This window comes from Cynocephalus volans, chromosome 11 (assembly GCF_027409185.1).
Source record: "Cynocephalus volans isolate mCynVol1 chromosome 11, mCynVol1.pri, whole genome shotgun sequence".
Classification (NCBI taxonomy): domain Eukaryota; kingdom Metazoa; phylum Chordata; class Mammalia; order Dermoptera; family Cynocephalidae; genus Cynocephalus; species Cynocephalus volans.
In genome coordinates, this window is record NC_084470.1 from 5,033,369 (window position 1) to 5,052,328 (window position 18,960).

The window sequence follows — 18,960 nt, forward strand, 5'->3', positions numbered from 1 at the left end:
CTGATTTACAGTCATCTCAGACCAAGACCAGCAGTTGACTGTGCTAATGTGACTCCTAGGAAATGAAGGATTAATACAATGGCACTCAGTCCATCCTGCTACCCCAAGCCAGTCTGTTTTCTACCTGAAGCCAGGGAAGTTCAGATAGTTAAGATGATCAGGAGGGGAAAAAGCACAAATACTTACCATTTTCACCTTCCAAACAAGGCTTTTTAGTATCTAGAAGAAATGAGAGCAAGTATTAGGCAGTTGTTCATGCCTGTTATTTGACTGGGTGCGTGTGTGTATGCGTATGTGTGTGTGCATATGTATGTGTGTGTATATATACACAGACATAAAATGTTCTGACAGCGAGACAGTCATTAACAATATGAGCCCCCACAATTCCAGAAATAATTGGTCTGATTCTATAAAATTCCGTATATCGTATTTGTATGTTTCTGTACAGGAAGATGTGGAAGTTCATGAAGGATACATTGTTTTTTCTTTTTTATCCTAACGAGTGTAATATCCAAGACCATCCGGTTTTCCTTCTGTATTCACAGCTCCCACCACAATGCCTACTGCAAAATAGGTGTTTGATAAATACCTGTTCAATGGGAAAATAAACAGAAAAGTGGCTGCGTTACAGTCTTCAGCACACACTGCACATGAACTATTGCTACCAAAAAGAATCCATCCAATCCTAGAATCCACAACAGAATCTTAGATGTTTGATGAAGTCTGGTTTTGAGAATTTCCTTATCTAAGCAGAAGAAACCAGTCATACCATTCGAAGTCGTGCGTGTCTCCAATATCTCCAATTCGTGCACTTGATTTTCTGGAGGTTTGGTGTCTGTGAACATAACAACAGCAATATGAATGAAAGCTCATATCTACTGAGTGATCATTCCTGTGCCAGGCACTATGTAAAATGCTTCACACGTGTTCTCTTGTCAAAGAACACTTCAGTGAGCTGTGGGATGCGTGGCCCATGATAGAAAAGAGGAAATAAAGTTTAGAGAACAGAGGTAACTAGCTGAGAGTCGCAGCAGTGAATGGCAGAGCTGGTATCCAAAGGATAGCTGTAAGGGATTAAGTGAGATAGGGCATGTGGAAAGTACTTTGTAAAATGATCTACAGAAATAAAAAAGTAATTTACAGAGAGACAACGTAATTCCAACATTGTGGACACACACACAAAAAATCCCCTCTTTTCCAGATAACATAATTATTCCTAGCTAATGGCCTTTTTTATTACAGGAGCTCAGCATCTCAGTGCCAGTCGTTCTGGGAACAGGACAGGCCCAGTCACATTTATGTTTCTCTGAATAAAACCTGAGATGAGAGTTGTACTTCCCTATGATGTATAAAAAAAAAAAAAAAGGCCAACATACATACAAAGACAAAATGTTTTTAAACAGATAGAAGAAAACAGAGTCACAATTTTCTTCTCCTGGATGTGTTCTTGTCCATATGTATATGGTTCTGGTGTGCAATTTTATACACTCAACGAGTTCTTTTCTTTTTCTTTTTTTGATCTGCTCTAAAAAATAGGTTTTAGGGTAAGTTTGAAGAATGAAAATATTGGTTTAATCATGTTCAGATGTTCAACTATCTTCAACAACTGACTTCGACGGGTCTTAAAAGTCTCCTTCTTTTTCTTATAGTGACTTTGTTCATTAAAAGGTACATAAAAATATCACCGTGCATTGAACGAGCAACTCCTCATCAGGAAATCTATGTGTGTATCATAAGTTCTGTCTCTCAGTCAAGGTTGGTTGAAAACTTGGACCAGATTAGTTTTATTTCACTTGAAAATGATATGTTCCCATGTTACATTTTTAACATTGATCAAAAAGGGGGGAGGGGAAGCTTCAACGGAATGGCATTGAGAGTTAGCTCTCAAGTAACATTAACAGAAGTGTCCTCCTGAGCTCTGTCGCCATGAGAAGCCACGAAGGACGCTTGTCCTAGGATTTAGTGTCTAGTGTTGGGTGAAGCCCACTGTAAGACTGGACTTCCGTCCTGTGTGCCCCTCACTGCTGTGGAACTTACTGCACTGTTACTGTCCCTGTCACTGGAGACATCGGACCCTAACTGGGCGCATGAGAGTGGCGGGTCTGCAGGGCACGTGCTTTGGTATCTGTGCACCCTGCGCTTCTCAGCAATTAAACAGAACAAAGGGGCACTATCATAGTTGTATTACTTGAATTAAGAGAGGATATAAATAAGTACAATGACTGCGTGAATAAAGGCGGCCACTCCATGTATTTGAAAGCACGCACTGTCACTGATATCATTTCCATTTCTCTCCATCACAGCCCCGGGAGAAAGTCAAGGCAATGCTCCAAACCTCATTCGGTCATCACAGAAACTAAGGCCCTGAGAGGATACAGACGTCAGGAGAGATGGGGGCTGGTGGGAGGCAAAGGCCTTCCTGCGTTTTGCGATGTGTCTGTTCCCACCGGTTAAAGAGGGCTTGTCGGCTCCAGGGAGGAATACAAAATGATTCCTTCTCATGACCACTCTGGGGCCTTTGGCCTGGACACGTGCAGCATCTGCAGCAAAGGGACTGCTTTGGACATCATGCCTGAACCCCGCTGACCCTCGTTGATTAGGAAAAGAGGGTGCTGTCTTGACTGCTCATCGCAGTGCATTCCTGCGCATTTCCATGCAGGCCTGGCTAGTCCACTAGAAGTTTGTTGAGCTGCGTTTACCAATGACAATGAAGACATCCACTAGGAAGGATGAAGTGTGTGTGTGCACATTAGCCCCACCCCATCTTTAATCATGAAACTTTACTTACAGTGATACATGAAATAAAAATCTGAAAAACCCAAGGCTGCCATAAAACTGCAGTAGCCAAAGTTATTTCATTTTTCGTTGAGTCGTGCTCTGGCTCCTCCATATAAATCCCATTTTGATAAAAAGACCTCATTGTTTGTACTTAAACTTTGTGTACAGCAAGATTAAAGGGAGTGTTGATGCTGCCTGCTTGGTGGGACCTTTCCGCAAGACATACAGTTGTGCTTACTTCCTGACCAAGTAAATTCACGAAAAGTGGAAACCTTCCTGAACATTTACTGTGTGATAAGCTGCTAGATGCTTCCCCGTATTTTGTGTCATTTAATCCATATAAAAGTTCTAAAAAACATCATGTGACCTTAATATTTTGAATGATGAAACTGGAGCTGAGAAAGCTTAAGTAAACTTTTCCTTTTTTTTTCTCCAACACCCATACCATTTTAATTCTATGGGAAATAGCAGAGCATTGATGCTACCATTAAATGTAACAACATTTAAGAAAGATTTATATTTCTTTTCCATTATTACTTGGCAGGAAAAAGGTGGGGCATTCCCACTCAGATAAGTTTCCTGGGAGGTTCTACTTACATTTATATACACATACCTTTGTTTGTTGCAGGAAACAGAATCTCTTGATCAACTCCTCCTTTATTATTCACGTGTTTGACGATGCATTTGTGTTCTTTATCTAGTGACTTTTCAGTCACTGTCAGCCAGCTCAATTTCATGTACGTGTTGTTAGTCTTCATGGTATTTCCCTGCTGAGATTCCAGAATTGTATTGCCATTTTTTTCTTTCCAATACACTTTAATAACGTCAGGGAAAAAATTCTCCAGAAGACAAAGATGTGTTCCAGCCTTATGGAGGTTTGTTTCAGCAATTGACGGAAGAAAAATAGTGGGCTTGGGGAAAATGTCTCCAGCAGGGGTTTTACCTGTGGGGAAAAACGGAATATCAGTTAAATGGAATTCTTAGAGAAATGCAAATACCCTGGATTGTTGCAAACAACACCGTGCACAGCAATAGGAGGAAAAGTTGCCATTGGATTAGCACCTGCCATGGCCTTTCATCCCCAATAGGTTGCAAGGTTGTTTATTATTGTCCTTATTTTACAGATGTGAGAAGAGAATCAAGAGTTTAAGTAACTTCCAGAAGTCACAGCTATTGAGTTTCAGAGCCTGGATCAAAACCAGGACTTGCTCTTTCTCCACATGCTGTGATGGTGCATGACTTTTAACTGCCTCATGCCAAGATTTCCAACATTCATGAACACATTCTTTTTAAATGTGTTTTTGTCTTTCTTTCTTTCTTTTATTTTTTACTGGAGCATGGTTTCCAGGTGGGTGGCAGGAGAAGAGGGAAGGAGGCCAGGTAACTTGGATGATCTCTCTGCAGACGACGATCTTTGGCCCCTTCCAAAGTGCATCCCTTCCCCGTCCTTTGTAACTTATGCTCTTTGGCCAAACAACTCACGTCCTCATGGTGCACAACTCTGTGCATCCCCCCTTTTCATGTACCGGCTTCTGGAATGCACCACAGTTGTCATATTTCCCATATGAATAAATGTCAGGAAGAAGTTTTTCACTTTTATTTTTAACAGTATGCAGTTGCTTCTTTAAATGGGAATCTGCTTTCCTGTGTGCCTTTAATCTGCTGGGTTGAACTTTTAGCTTTAAACGTGGTTCTCCTTCCCAGTTCTGAAGTTCATGGGGTTTTCCACGTTAATTTTTAACTTGACATAACATCTCACTTTCACATCTGGACCACTCCAGGTTTTGGGTGGGGCAGTATTTAAAGCTGTACCTCCAAATTGTTCACAATGTCTTGGATTTAGAAGCAAAATAGCAACATTTCCAAAACTTCTCTTAAAAAGTGTTATTATTTTCAGAAATGCTCTTGTGTTACTCCTACCAAGTCATACACTTATCAAAATTATGTTTTGCTTTAAAAAACGTTCACCGAAGGCACATTTTATTTTGGAATTTCCTTTGAAGTTTAAGCACAACTAAGTATACAGCAGGGGTGTATTTTTCATATTTGCTTTAATGTGGATTTACTCCATCAGTGAGAAGGTCTATACATATCAGTATATCCATAGTTCAACTCTCAGTGTCTCTCCAAAAATTTGTATCTACCCCGTATGCATTTAACTGTTTTGCAGCTCCGTATTCCCTTTGTCTTAATCTACTGAATAAAGTTTAAATATAATTAGTATAATGTTAAAAGTTACAGCTCCCCCCAAAAAAGTTATAGGTCCAGTGTTTCCTACACATATAATGTCAAAATATATAATGAAGCATCGTATGCCTTTATAATAATATATAATATATAACAAATATTACATAATACATAATATAAACAAAGCATCATATGCCTTTGTAAAAAGGCATGTCACTTGAATCTGGAATGTGAATTGATTATACGTTTATTTTAATCAAATACTGAAACTATAAATGTTAGAAGACTTTCTTATTAGATTTGCAATTGAAACTCAAATGCATCGCTAATATTTGGGGGGGCTATGTTGAAGTTAGTTTAATAACTGAACAGGCAATTTCTTAAGATAAAAATTGAATTTCTCATTTGAGAAGAAAAGGAAAAAAATTCTAGATGATTTCTGCCTATGCAGCAAAACTCCTGATTTTGATACAAAATCAGTAAGCATATATTATAAATTTTTTGAGCATGCTATAAATATACTTATGTCATAATGTGCTTATTTTAATTTTATGTATGTTGCTTTTAGTGCAGATAGTATTTTACTTATTATAATAGTAAGATACTGTATATTTCTCTAACTGTGTACATTGTTTTTAATTTTAAAAGCATGTTATAAAAGATAGGGGTAATATTTCCATAGTATATTATAATAATATAATTTTAGTCTGTAGTTAATACATTGACTAATGTAATTTTCATCTTAGAAACTTGTGTTTCTTCATGTGAATACTTCTGACTTATTGTACTAAAGAAATTGAAAATCAAATGGATGAACTTGGAAATTTTCTGCATGGTACCGCACTGTTTATTGTCTCTTATTTCTTTTTCTTGGCTAGATTTTTTAAGTTTCATTCTTGTGGGGATAAAATAAATCCTGAACCTTCATAACTTCTCAATGTATTAGTTGACTAACCATTAAATAGTGCATTTGATTAGATGTGGTTAGTACCTATATTCTGGATCGTGACTTTCATGGTCCAAATTTTTATCATGATGCATTTTTTTACATTTTTTAAAAGTAAATGAACCTGTCCAATTCATTTACGTACATTCATTTACATAATCAAATAATATATTCGAGCCAAATTGCCTAAGTTGTTTGTATTTTATTAAGTTGCAGCACTGTGAATTGTATATAAACTTAACAAAGATCAACTACTTTTCATTTGAAAGTAAATATTTCAAATCTTCATATGTATATTTATTTTAGTGTTCTCTATTTCTTGTTTTCTCTTTTATCAATTAAATAGTTATAGCTATTTAATAATTAAATATGTATTTCAGGTTTATAACAAGTTTCCAACTATATTTAATATTGGCGATTCAATAATTGGTGATTCAAAATTTTCTTGCTAAAGGACAGGTACACAGAAAGTGGTATCCCAGAAGTCTTATTTCAGAATCAAAGTCCTTGCCTTTTCCTGCACTGCAATTCCCAATAATTCACTTCTCAGAGGACTTGTGAGTTGCATCTGTGCCACCTTTATTAACTTGATTGCCAAAATACACACTGTCAGTAGGAAAAAAGGGGAATGAAAAGTCACTTTTCAGTTTATGAGTTCATCTCTTCATATAATATCCACCGCTAAAAAGCCCATAATATACTATCCCTTTCATTTTTTTCAGTGCTAGTTTTTAATGTTATCAACTTTGTGAAAATTCTCTGAAAACGTCCCCTTCAGTAAATCTGAACGGCTAGGACCGTCCTCATGAGGTGGTCTCCCTCATCCAGGCAAAACCACATCCTTAAGGCTAATGAGAAATGAAGAAACTTAGGGGACTGGATTTTAAAAAAAAACAAATGAGGGCAGCTTGTGTCAGTCTTGAGTATGGTCACACAGAGAAATATTTTGACATTTGATATTGATTACTTATGGCCAAATACCAAACATTTAACCTTTCTGTGAGAAAATGACATTTAGAAAGTTTTTTTTTTATTTTTTCCATTGGTTATTTTAAAAGTCAAATAAGATACATGACCTAAAGTTGCTTACAAGCCTTTCAACAGAGAGATGCTGAGGGGACCTCCTGCCTCCTTTCTTTAGGATCTATAGTTGCTCTAGACTCCTTGCACGTCTCCCATGCAAGGTAAGGAATAGCACTGCCTCCCAGGACCTGGGACCATCTCCTGAACTATCTGGAGTTCCCACCATGGCTAGGGACCAAACCAGGAGCAATTCCAAGACTTCCAAGCCAGTACCTGCACCAGAGATTTCAGCACCTGCATCGGAGCCTGCAGCACTTGCCTACCTGCCTCTCCTCCCTATAATACACTGGAGAATTTAAAGAAAATTTACCTGTAACAATGAGCTTTGTGCCAGGACCAAACGCTTTCATTCTGCTGCCTTGCATTGCCCACTATCTGAAAAGACTTTATAAAAATCTCCCTCATGCAGGAAAATAACTGCATGTGCTCACTTATAAGTGGGAGCAAAGACAGAAAGAAGGGAGGAAAGAAAGACCACAGTGGTGCATTGCACTTGCAGAGGGAAAGAACAGACCTAGGGATCCAAAGTGGAGAGGGGGAAATGCAATAGAATGGGAGGTTGGGGATTAATTGGGTGGGGGACATGGGGTATAATCACAATGTGTGGTAATGGGCATGCTGCCAGTATGGATCTGGCCATCACATCTTGGACACGAGTGGTGACAGTCAGCTTTCTACCCATGAATAACCAATAAAAAAATAAAGTAAAATAAAATAAAATTAGCTTAGGGGCAAATGTGAAAGTAAGAAAAAGAGTGTAGGTGTTAGTAATATCATCCTGCCCTGGATTAGGTTTTCATACAACATTGCTGGCAGAAATAAATTTGTTTTCATGAATTCTTGATGAAGTTTCACTTCTCGGGAGTTATAGGCTTATGAATGTGTGTGTATATGGTGACATTTTATGCAATTAAGCCTCACAATGTTCTACATATTTTACTGTTCTGGGAAGGAGAACTCTTGAACACGTTGGTTCCTGTATCCACAGGCTAATCCTGAAAGTGCACATTCATAACTGAGCATGTCTATAATTTTGGAATAAATCCCATGACATTGATTCACTAAAAGAAATCTCCCTCATGCTTGTTTTAAAATTGTGCCAGTATGTTTTCAATATTTATGTAAGTACAAGAAAATTGGCCCTGCTGACATTAAAGAAAGACAAATCTCAAATAAAATCAGACTAGATCTGCACGTAATCAGTAATGTAAGAACTGATTTCACTCTGCCTGAGCAGCCTGGGGTATGTCTGTTCCCTTCCTGCATTACGTACACTGGAGAGTCTGATCTTATCTTTTCTCATGGTTTTTCCTGAACCTTATGTATTTTTTATATAAAGTCACTTCTTTGTCTAGAGTTGTAATTTAGAATTAATTAATATTTCCTTACTTTTCAAAGAGAAACTAACAGAATTTTTACGTTTGAACATTTAGTAAATTTATATTCAATATTCTTTACAGGTATTTTGTTACGTATGTGTATGGAGGAATGGGTATCTAGATTGATTCTAAAGTAACTTTTCTCAGAATCCCATTACCATTGACATTAGAGCAGATGAGTTGTTATGGAATATGAATTCTTAATGGTGATTTCTTAAGCTATTTACTGCTGACAGACTGTTCTTTGTGACTTGAATATACTCTAAGAGTTTGGTAAATCTCCTTGACCATCGTCAACATTTCTAGCAAATTTGAAACCAATGCAAAAAGAAAATTCAGTGGAATGGTGTCAAAATAACTATCAAGTTCTATAGAAATATCTTAAGATTATATTTTGAGTATTTAATAAATACATATTAAATATGACTTCCACGATGTTTTTTGGAGGGAGAGATGTAACTTCAATGCCATGATTAGCAGCAGAAGCATTGTTCCCACACTTTAGTAGTGAGCTATTAGTAATAAATAGTCAATTAAAGAGTGTATTTAAAAGTTCAGATACAAAAGAGGAAATGTTCCTAATAAAAAGACATGATATTATATTTCTAAAATCACATATTGGTCCCGATCATGCACTTTGGAATAGACAGGTCTCGACTGGATCCCAACTTTGCCACAGTTACTACTCATATGACTTTAGGAATGTCACCAAACTTCTGTCAGCCTCAGTTTCCTCATCTGTGAAAAGGCCATGAGGATCTCCTGCTTAGGGCTTTTGAGATGGAGACAAGGCACTGAAACTGTTCAGCATGGTGTCTGGCTCTTGATAATTATTACCTGATATTAATTTTCTCTTTAATGGGATGATAAAGGGCAATTACATCAAATTCTTCCACTAAACACAATGTATGGATTTTATAAGCAATAACTACTACACAAATTAAGGAAGGAAATGAGCTAATGGACCCAAGACCTCCTGCTTGTCTGGTAGCCACAGACTGAAGAACACAAACTGAATCAAGCCAAAATCTAGAAGATTTATCCTTTAGACTGGAAGCTTTCGAGTGTGGAAACTGTGTCTCACTTACTCTTTTATCTTCAGCATCCAGCACAAAATTGTCTTTAATAAATATTTGCTGAAAGAAGAATGAATAAATGAGGATGTAAACCATCAAGACTCTCTTCACTGACATTGAAGCTAAAATGTCTCGTTGGACATGGGAATTCCATGAAACTGGCCCATGAGCAGGCAACGTAACAAAAGTCACAATAGCAGAAATGTTGACTGATCTCAGCCTGCCCTCTAAGAAGCTAGGTCAATGAGAAGTAGAATGTATTGAGATTCTACAGTAATTGACTATAAAAAATATTTTTGCACTGTTGTTAGGGATGAGATAATAATAAAACAAATAATAGAGGGAGGGTTTTCAGGTTTTAGGGAGAAAGCACTAAGTTATATCCCAAAATATAGTGAAGAGGTAATTAACAAAGTTCATTTTGATGCCTCTCACTCAAAAGTCCTTCTACGAAAAAGTACCTTGGACCGATAACTTATGCCAGTGGTTCACTGACATGATCCCGAAGTCATTTTAATTTCTAGCCTGAGTCTATTCCTTGTGTATGTGTGTGTGCTCTAAACGTAGCATTTTAATCTGCTTACAGCCAGGGAAGGGAGAAAGCATTTACAAAGTAGTGTTGTTTCCGTGTCCTGTGCCTGTACCTACAAAATTGCTGTTCACATACTGAGGCCAAGAATGTGGCAATGACAGACAAGGTTGGTAGTAAATTGTCTTTTTTCTAGAAAGTATCTATCAGGTTTTCAATAGTACAGTAGAAATAGAAAAAGTTACTCACCGGGAGGTGTTACTGTGAGCTTAGTGCCATCTCCAAATATCTTGATCCAGACATTGTTATCACACTGGTCACGGCTTCTACAAAAATCTCAGCCTGCTCCAGTCATCATGTGACTAGCAGGGTAACAACTTCGTACTGGCCATTTGATCCTCTGGGTTCCTCTGGAAGTCCTTAAATACAGGTTTTGTGGCATCTGATAGTTTATAATTTTTCCTTATGAATTGACTTCATAAATTGTTTTCCACTAAGGCAGTCATTATTGAAAAGCACCAAGAGAGAACAGAAATGGGAAGAAAAGGAAAAGAGGAGAGTCATCTCAACTGTTCAACCAGCTATTTTTCCAAATTACGAAGAAAAGTATTCAGAGAATCAAGTCTTGTGTTTCTTTCTTTCTTTTTTTCTTTTCTTTTTTTTTTTTTTTTCCTTTCCAGGTGTTCAATTGTGTTGAAACTGTTCAGAAATTGCATCAAAGGAAAGGACCTTCTGTTCTCACGAACACCAGGGCCTCTCTCTTAGCAATTTGAGAATATATTTGTGAAAGAAGAAAGCTCTTTAGTAACTGAAAATGCAAACGTGCCAACATAGACATACTTGAGAACAGAGAATCAAAGTTTTCATTTTTAATAAAGCCACTTCTTATCATTTGGTAACGTGATTCTCGACCATGGCGATGCCAAACAAGAAAAGAAGTTCTGGGATGCCTTATTATTTTCCTGGAATAGCAGAAGAACTTTGCAGAATCCTACCTTCCATGAAATCCTTGTGTAAACAACAACAACAACAAAAAAAAGAAAACAAAAAACTCCAGTTCTGTGAAATGTTGGAGGAAGAAACCTCTTGAAGTCTGTTCTGCAATCTTATGTCACTCATCTGGGAGCAGGGAAAATAGAAATTGCCAGAATCAGATGAAGTGTTCAGCCGCAAAAACCAAGGAGCACAGGCTCTGCTGACCCTCTGTCTACTCCAGACTCACCCTGTCCCAGCCTAAGTCCCATGAGCCGATGTTGTCTCTGTCCCAAGGAAGACAGCATGGATGTGGTCACAGTGGCAAATATGCATTCACAGATGCTCCAGTCACCAACCACACTGGAGGAGACAAGAGGACTAGATGAAGATTATGTTTGGAAAGATTTTATTTAAACTGAGAATTCCAAGTTATTACTACTTGGAGCTGTCGAGTGCCCTTTGCACCCACTGTGGATGTGATTGATGCCCACTGGAGCCCTTGCTGATGCTTTGTCCTCTGTTTATCCTTATTCCACGATCAAGAGGAGAATGACTAGAAGCCTTTTTTTTAACCATTCTTCATAGTTTTTACTTTTTTAAACATTAATATATATATATTTTTTTTACGTTTTATGAAGTTGTTGTGGAGCAGGTGAGAGGAAGGAGGAGGAGTGGGATTGAGGTCTGGGTCAACCCCTCATTCCCACGGGGGAGGCTGGGAGCTTGCAGCGGTGGCTTGGTCATTACCAGTCTGGGTGCAGATGTCAGAGGGGTGTGGCAAAGGCCCTCACCCCCGCCACCCCAGCTCAGGAGAGCCAGGGGTGCTTCCTGCAGTGGCTCAGTAGTAGTCACTGGGCTGTTTGTGTGTGTCGGGGGGCGTGACTGAAGCCTGAAGCCTCCCACTGCCCTCGCTTGGGAGAGCCTGGGGAGCTTCCTGCAGTGGCTCGGAGTTCGTCATTGGGGTGGTTGTGCATGTCAGGGGGTGTGGGCAAGGCCTTAGGCCCCGACCCTCAGGACTGGTTGTAGGTGTTGGGGTGCCAGGCTGAGGCCCCCGGCCCTCGCCCCTTTCTGGCTTGGTAGCCCAGGGCACTTCTGGTCCTTCTAGGTGTTATAGGTGATCTTTGGTGAAATGAGACCTTTACTAGAGAATATCAAACTTTGTCTTTGGTTGCAAGTACTTTGTTTTTTCTTTCAGTTGTGTTTTGGGTTATTTGCTCTTCCCACCACTTAAACTCTGCACTGGAACTAATTTGTTGTCCTTTGCTCACTTCTAAACTGGGTGAACTTACTGTGGGGAACAGTGCTTGAGCTCTGTGGTTGAGCTAAATTGTGGCTTTGCTGCTGATTTCCTAGGAAATGCTTTTTGTGCAGCTCAGGTTTTAAGGGTTGACTTTACATGTCCTTCCAGCTCTTGTGAGGTCAGTACACCTGGGTTGTGTGGAAACCCTGATCTGGGCCTGAGTCTTTTCATCAATCTGTCCTCCATGCAATTCTGTATTCCTGTCCAGTCTCCTTTGAAGGGTTCTGTGCCAATTGGGGGGGCAGATCAGCTCTCCTTGCTGTGCCCCAGTGTTCACCCAGTGGCCCATCTTCCCATGGCCCATGCTCCAAACCCCTCCCATGGGACGGGCAATGCTCTGGTCCCTTGCAATGACCCACCAGCCTCTGAGTGGCTCCTTTTTTTCAGTTATTGTGGCCCCTTGTTCCTATGTGAGTCCACAAGAACCTGATTAGTGGTCTTGCTGACCTGGGGGCCACCAAGGCCCTCTTCTCCCCTGCCACCTCCAGGCAACTTCATCTGGAGGGCACAGCTGCGGCTTTTGCTGGCTCCTGCTCTGTGTGCTCACCAGCTCCAGCCTGGAAGCAGCCAGGATACGAAATGTTTGAAGCAGTTCTCTGTTTCTCTCATTGTGGCATCTCCCACCTTCATGAGCTCCGTAGGTCTCTCCTCCTCTTCCCCTGAGCTCTAATGGTTCTAGCTTGGCTGTCGTTGCTTTTTTATAGTTGTAAATTTGTTGCTTTGTGGGAGAGAGTGATGCTGGGGACCGTCTAGCCTGCCATCTTGACAGGAAGTCCCCAGAAGCCTTAAGAGTTGCCTATATTTGAAGAACTGTGAGAGATTTAGCTAATCAAATGCAAAAGAGTGAGTAATGAATTATAAAATTTTTATTAAATTTACAGAAAATTTAAGAATTGAATAAGTGACAAATTATAAGTAAGGTTTTACTAAAGGTCTAAAATAAAACTTCAATCAATGGAGAGACATATACTCATGAAGGAAAAACTACTGTTGTTAAGAGGTAACACCCTCCTAAGTTTATATATAAGTTCACTGCAATTCAATCAGAATTTCTACAACATTTTTTTTCTGGGGTATGAGGGTCGGAAATGGGCTAGATAAATTTATTTTACATTCTGTCTTAAGGGTGAATAAAAATGAGATAATTGAAAAAGATTTTTTTGAAAATGATAGCAAGCAGACGCTTGGCATATTGGATCTTGCTACTTACTACAAATCTATGAACATAATATAATAATATAAAAATAATGCAACAGATAAACGAAACAGAAATCCTATAGAAAATGTTCCAGGTATTTGTGCATATTTAAAATACAATGCATCATTTTTCAATTGTAGGAAAATGATAGGTTATTTAAAAACTGTCATTGGGACTATTGATTATCTATAGGGAAAACAAAAGCCCTTTACGTTATACCATATAAAACAGGTTCCAAGTAGATTAAAATTTAATTTAAATTTTAAATTTAAAAGCAACACATGTGCTAGAAAGAACATGCAGGACAATAATTGCATCGACTGGGTAGAGGAGTGTGGAATGGAAGAGGGTCATGGATGGTTTCACTTACTATGTCAATTTTCAAATAGTAGAAATATAGGGAACTTTTACTTTTTACAGTATTTTCAATTAAACATTCTTGAAAGAAGAGTCAACAATGAGGACTTACGAAAGGCTTTAGGGAGCAGAGTGACATCTCACATGCGCTGTGATAAGATGAACGTGTGAGCAGAGGGAAGGGCGCTGCCCCGAGGAGCGATTCTGGAGCAGCAGACACGTTTCACAGATGACGCCCATCAAGCACTCAACAGGTGACCAAGGACTACGCTGCTGCAGTGACAGTGCAGATGTGCAGAGAGGCTGGCACAATAAACATTAACTAATTTATTAGGGTTTCAAAAGGATTCTTATTAAATAAATCATCTTACCATCTCAAGAGGTTGGAGATGAATGAAAAGACTCTTCAAAATCAGAAAGACCCAGTTCCGATTCAGTTCTTCCACCCCTGGTGCTGTGTCCTTGGGCAAAAACACTTCTCGGACCCTTGGCTTCCTCAACTTTAAGATGGACTAGTTCTCGGGACTTTTGCAAAGTATCTAGCATAGAGCCTGAGACACAGTAGGTGCTCAAAAAATGAGTAATTTTCTCTTATTGTTGATGCAAAAATTCAGACATGGAGAATTCACTTCCTAAGAATGGAAACATCTCATTCTTGTGTGTAAAGATTAGTAATTTTGCTTCTAACCCTGCTTTATGTCACACACACGACACACACAGACACACACAGACACACACAGACACCCACCATCTGCTGAGATTACAACTGGGGCAATTTAAATCCTACTTCAAACAGGGTAAGGGATTAATAAACATATATAAAAATAGCAACCAAGTCAAGTGAGGTGAAGTAGAAGTTTCACCTGAATTGCTTGAACTTTTCCACTACATTTTCAAGTTTGATGTTGGTAATTTTCATAGCTGACCAACCAAATGTGTTAGATGATCAAAAGGTGTGAAGATACATCACATTTTTCATTTCAGGGTTTAGTTGCCATCTTGAAACAAAATAATAATTTATACATTTCTTTCACATTGTTTTATCTTCTACAAATTTTGATAGCTTTTAATGAAATTTTGTACATGAACAATTACAGACTCCCAATAAGAAAAATGAACAAACCATTGTCTGAAGCAAAATAAACATATTATATTTCATGTGCTAGACATAAAAACTACTTTCTTCTTCAATGAACCACTAACTTTCAGTCTGGAATAATCTTGATTTCATATACGTCATGACTTAGATACGAGATGTGTTTCTTTATGCTACCATGTGATGTTGGAGGAAGAGTCTGTGGGGTTTCATAGTTGGGGCCTCAACCCAGCCCATCCTCTTACCAGGTTCTTCTTTGTTTTTAACTTATTTATTTATTTACTTTTATTTATTTATTTTTTATTTTAACTTGTCAATATACATTGTAGATGACTTTCATGACACTTCCCAGGTTCTTGATTCTACCAAGGAAAGAAATCGAGAGCAGAGTCACAGTAGAAAGTGAGAACACATTTACTATAATGAATAAGAGATACAGATTTGGCCTGAAAAGTATGCACTGACCCCAGGAAAGTGAGCAGCAACCCTACCTTCTGCTAGGATTTGGTTTTTATCTTTTTGCAGTCTAATGAATATTCAGTTAAGGGGATGGTTCCCAGTCCTGTAACACAGTCTTACACATGCTCAGTTGGTCTCTTTGTGGAGCGTGTTCATTGGTCAAATCTTATCAAATGCATCAGACATATTTAGGAATATTCTGTGCTCTCTAGTGCTAGCACCCCTAGCAGAAGGTCATTCAGCCACCAGGGTTACACAACCCCTCTCTACTGAGCATAACCAGCCAGTGGTTTTGCATGAGCCAGCCCCTTGTGGTCTCATTTTCCCCACCTTGGTGCTGAACGTAGGTCTAATTGGCAACAGTGACCTTCCTCAGGGGAGGGCTTAGAGGAGGGGCCGGAAGCTTTGGGGAGTGGCTGGAAACCAACAGGTGTGTCCTGTAACCCGAGCCCAGGGAAACTGAGCACCTCCTGTCTCAGATGGATCTTTTCAAAGTTTGGAATTTACTTGTTTATGAAAACACAGAAGTGTGTGGAAGAAGCTGGGTAACTTCACTCTCAAGCAGGTTCTTCTCTTCAGGGATTTTGCCGTTGATCTTCATTCTGAATTGAAGACCTTCTGGTCTCTCAGGCTTCTTTCGCACTTTGGGTGCTTAACATACTACTGTGTACACTGCAGACGCTTCTCAGTTTATACAGCATCCATAGGCAGACACGCCTGCTGAAGCACTTGTTTCTTTCTGGCAAACAAGAAATGCTTGTCTTTTCTGAACAGGTATGCATGGAGGCCCTTCCATGTGCAAGAATCTCTCTTGGGGAATTAGTGGTGTTCCCTCAGTTTCAAACCTCCTTTCCCCTTCCTTTCTCCCTGCTCAAGGAGTGAGAGCCATGCCTGCACTCTCTGGTAGTGAAAGGAAAGACAACTCATGATTATAGAGTCTATGATGAGTCAGGCACCATTCAAACTTGTCTCTCCTTCAGCCTCACCTGTAAACGGTGATTACTATGTGAAGTCAAGTGGGAAACTAAGAGTCAGGGAACTGGGATTTGAGTTCAGGGTTGCAAGATCCTGAGCCCAGTTTGATCAGGCACTTCACTCTGATGGGGTGAAGTTGGGCAGATGTCTCTGTCAGGGACACAGTTTCCAGGTCTTTTCCAGGTCTACACAAGGGAACTTTGAAAGTTCAGGGAAAGATTTGTATTATCTTTTAATTCTTTTTTTCTATTAACTTTTGAAGTATAGAGGATCTGTATCTCAAATGGCGAAATATAAAATATTGGGTATTGCTTTGTGAGAATCACAGGAAATATCAGCCTAAAAAAAGTAGATGAAAGGGTTGATTTGCATATTCTGAAAAGAAATGGACAGTCAGTGCACCCACCCAGCAAAAGAATCTGTGAGAACTGGGTCTACTTACTGAATCCCATGATTTACCTTTTTCATTTGTCCTTGAGTTACACTGGGTAGGACATTATTGTGTCCATGGGAGCATTCTGGCTGTGCTCTTCAGAATTATAGTTAGGTGGTTGTTGGTGTCATTGGCTTGTCTGTTACCCTGGACATGACAGTGGGAACATAAAGAATTTCTAACCTTCCAACCTTTTAGAGAGAGGAGTGGGAGTTGTCTGTGTAGGAGCCTCAGGTTTGGTTGGGGCTTGGTCTTGACAGCCAACTCCAGTCTCAGGAGTGTCATGCAGAGATGGGACTGGTTTGTGGTTGACTTTCTGGCAAGTGACACCACAGTTCCAGGCTCTCATGTCTCCTTTCAGATCACAGGACACTCAGGAATAGCTGGGATTCCTCATATCTGCTTCTCTCATTATCAGAGGAGTCAGGGGAAGGTCAAGAAAACATCATTTGCTCAACAAAACATCCTTGCCATTGTGAGATGTTACAAAAGTACCATTGCCACTTACTGAGATAAGAGAATTTGGGGATAAATGTAATACATGTTGTGGAGATCGGGATGAGAATTAGTTGGGATTGAGGTCAATGAACGTTGGCATTGAAATCAATAATTTTGTTTTGACCACTTACTAGACACCAAAAGGAGAGGTATTTAGTTATAATGTAATGGTATAGACACTGTTCTTACTGTTGTTCTTGTTATTTTCAGTGTAGTTTGTAAGATCTTAGATATGAAGACGTCCTGCATCTTTCTAACAAGGCACAAAATGGGCTTGCGCTGCCGAACTTGAACCAAGTGCACGGCCATGCAGTTACGACTGACCCCAGGTTTCAGAGTGAATGGAAGGAAATGTGGGCCCTGGTTTGGCAGGTGGAGTCCATGCCCTGCTGACTTTATCCCCTTCTCAACACTGTGGTCGTCACACACTTGCCCTATATGTCAGACCTGCTTGGGTTCCGGGGGAATCAGTTATGAAGATAAGGCACAGCTGTGACAGCTCCTTTTGTGAGAAATGCGACTTTGCTAGAAGAGGTTCAACACTGACCGCAGCAAGACAAGAAGAGGCACTGGACTGAGAATATGAAATGCAGGAGTGTGGCCCTGTCTCTGTGGTTACCCAGCTCAGGACAAGTCACTTGCTGTCTCTGCGCCCCAGCTTTCTCGTTTGAAGTGGGGACGCTGTCCCAAGGCCCGTCCTGTGCCGAATCCTATTCCTAGAATAAGAGCATTAGAGAGTCTGTTGTGGTCACACGACTCTGAGGCAGTTGGGGGTGTCAGGGAGGTTTTCTTACAGGTCCCTTCTGGCTCTGTGACACTGTGAGATCCCAGCAAGCACAATAGTATGTGGCTTCATCTGACTGAGCAACATTATTAATTATCAGGTAGAAGATACCATCGTCTTTCTTATCTGTCTCCAAGCGGGAATTGGGCTTCTCATGCTTGTAATTCTTGGATGAGCCATAGAAGATTCGTTTCAGAGGCTCCCCTTCTTTTTCTTGGTACCAGTGCACAATGGCATTCTTGATGGGAACGCCGGAGAGCTTGCAGCTTATGTGCACTGTTCTGTTGGGACTTCGGGTAAAGGAGAGTTGATACTGAGATAGTCTCATTTTGGTGTCTCCACCTGAAAAACAAGAAAGAGAAATCAGAGGCACTAAAAAGTTGACTCTGGACAGAAGCGTAATGAAAGGACAAGAAAGGAGGAAAGTCCACCTACAAACCCAAGCCACAGACACAAGAAAAAGCCATGGGGCTGACATTGTCAGTGAGTAGTCAGAACAGACCCTATGAGAGAACGTGAATTAGGACCAAAGATGTAGCAGCAGCCCTTGCTCTGTGAAGGCAAGGATGGGGGGACGGAGAGGTTTGTTTTAGAACCAATGAAAGTCCCTCCCTGTGAGTGCTGTCACAGTGTGGTTTACACCAGCACTATACACCAGAGCTTTCTGTTGTAAAATATGCATCAGATCCCAGAAGACCTCATTGAAACACCCAGTTCACAATAATTCAGTGTTGACTCCCCCTTGAGAGCAATCCCCTTCCATCTTTCCTTTACTTACTCCTTCCAACAAATCTATATTTAACCTTCTTGTTAACCCCCAAGGCATACATTTTTCATATTTTGTAACAGCTGTAGGTGTTTATGGCTATCATGTGTATTGGGAGAAAACTGTCATTACTTTATATAG

At 39.8% G+C, this 18,960-nt stretch overlaps 1 gene segment (V, D, J or C); it reads right to left on the minus strand.

The window, feature by feature from the left end:
• LOC134390934 (T-cell receptor gamma chain C region C10.5-like) overlaps nucleotides 1-18,960 on the minus strand; it is a 52,721-nt gene that overhangs the window by 2,101 nt on the left and 31,660 nt on the right. Inside the window, 5 exon segments of the C gene segment in view lie at nucleotides 187-208; nucleotides 1,318-1,334; nucleotides 3,392-3,721; nucleotides 10,228-10,314; nucleotides 18,165-18,395. Of these exon segments, the coding sequence occupies nucleotides 187-208; nucleotides 1,318-1,334; nucleotides 3,392-3,721; nucleotides 10,228-10,314; nucleotides 18,165-18,395 (687 nt within the window).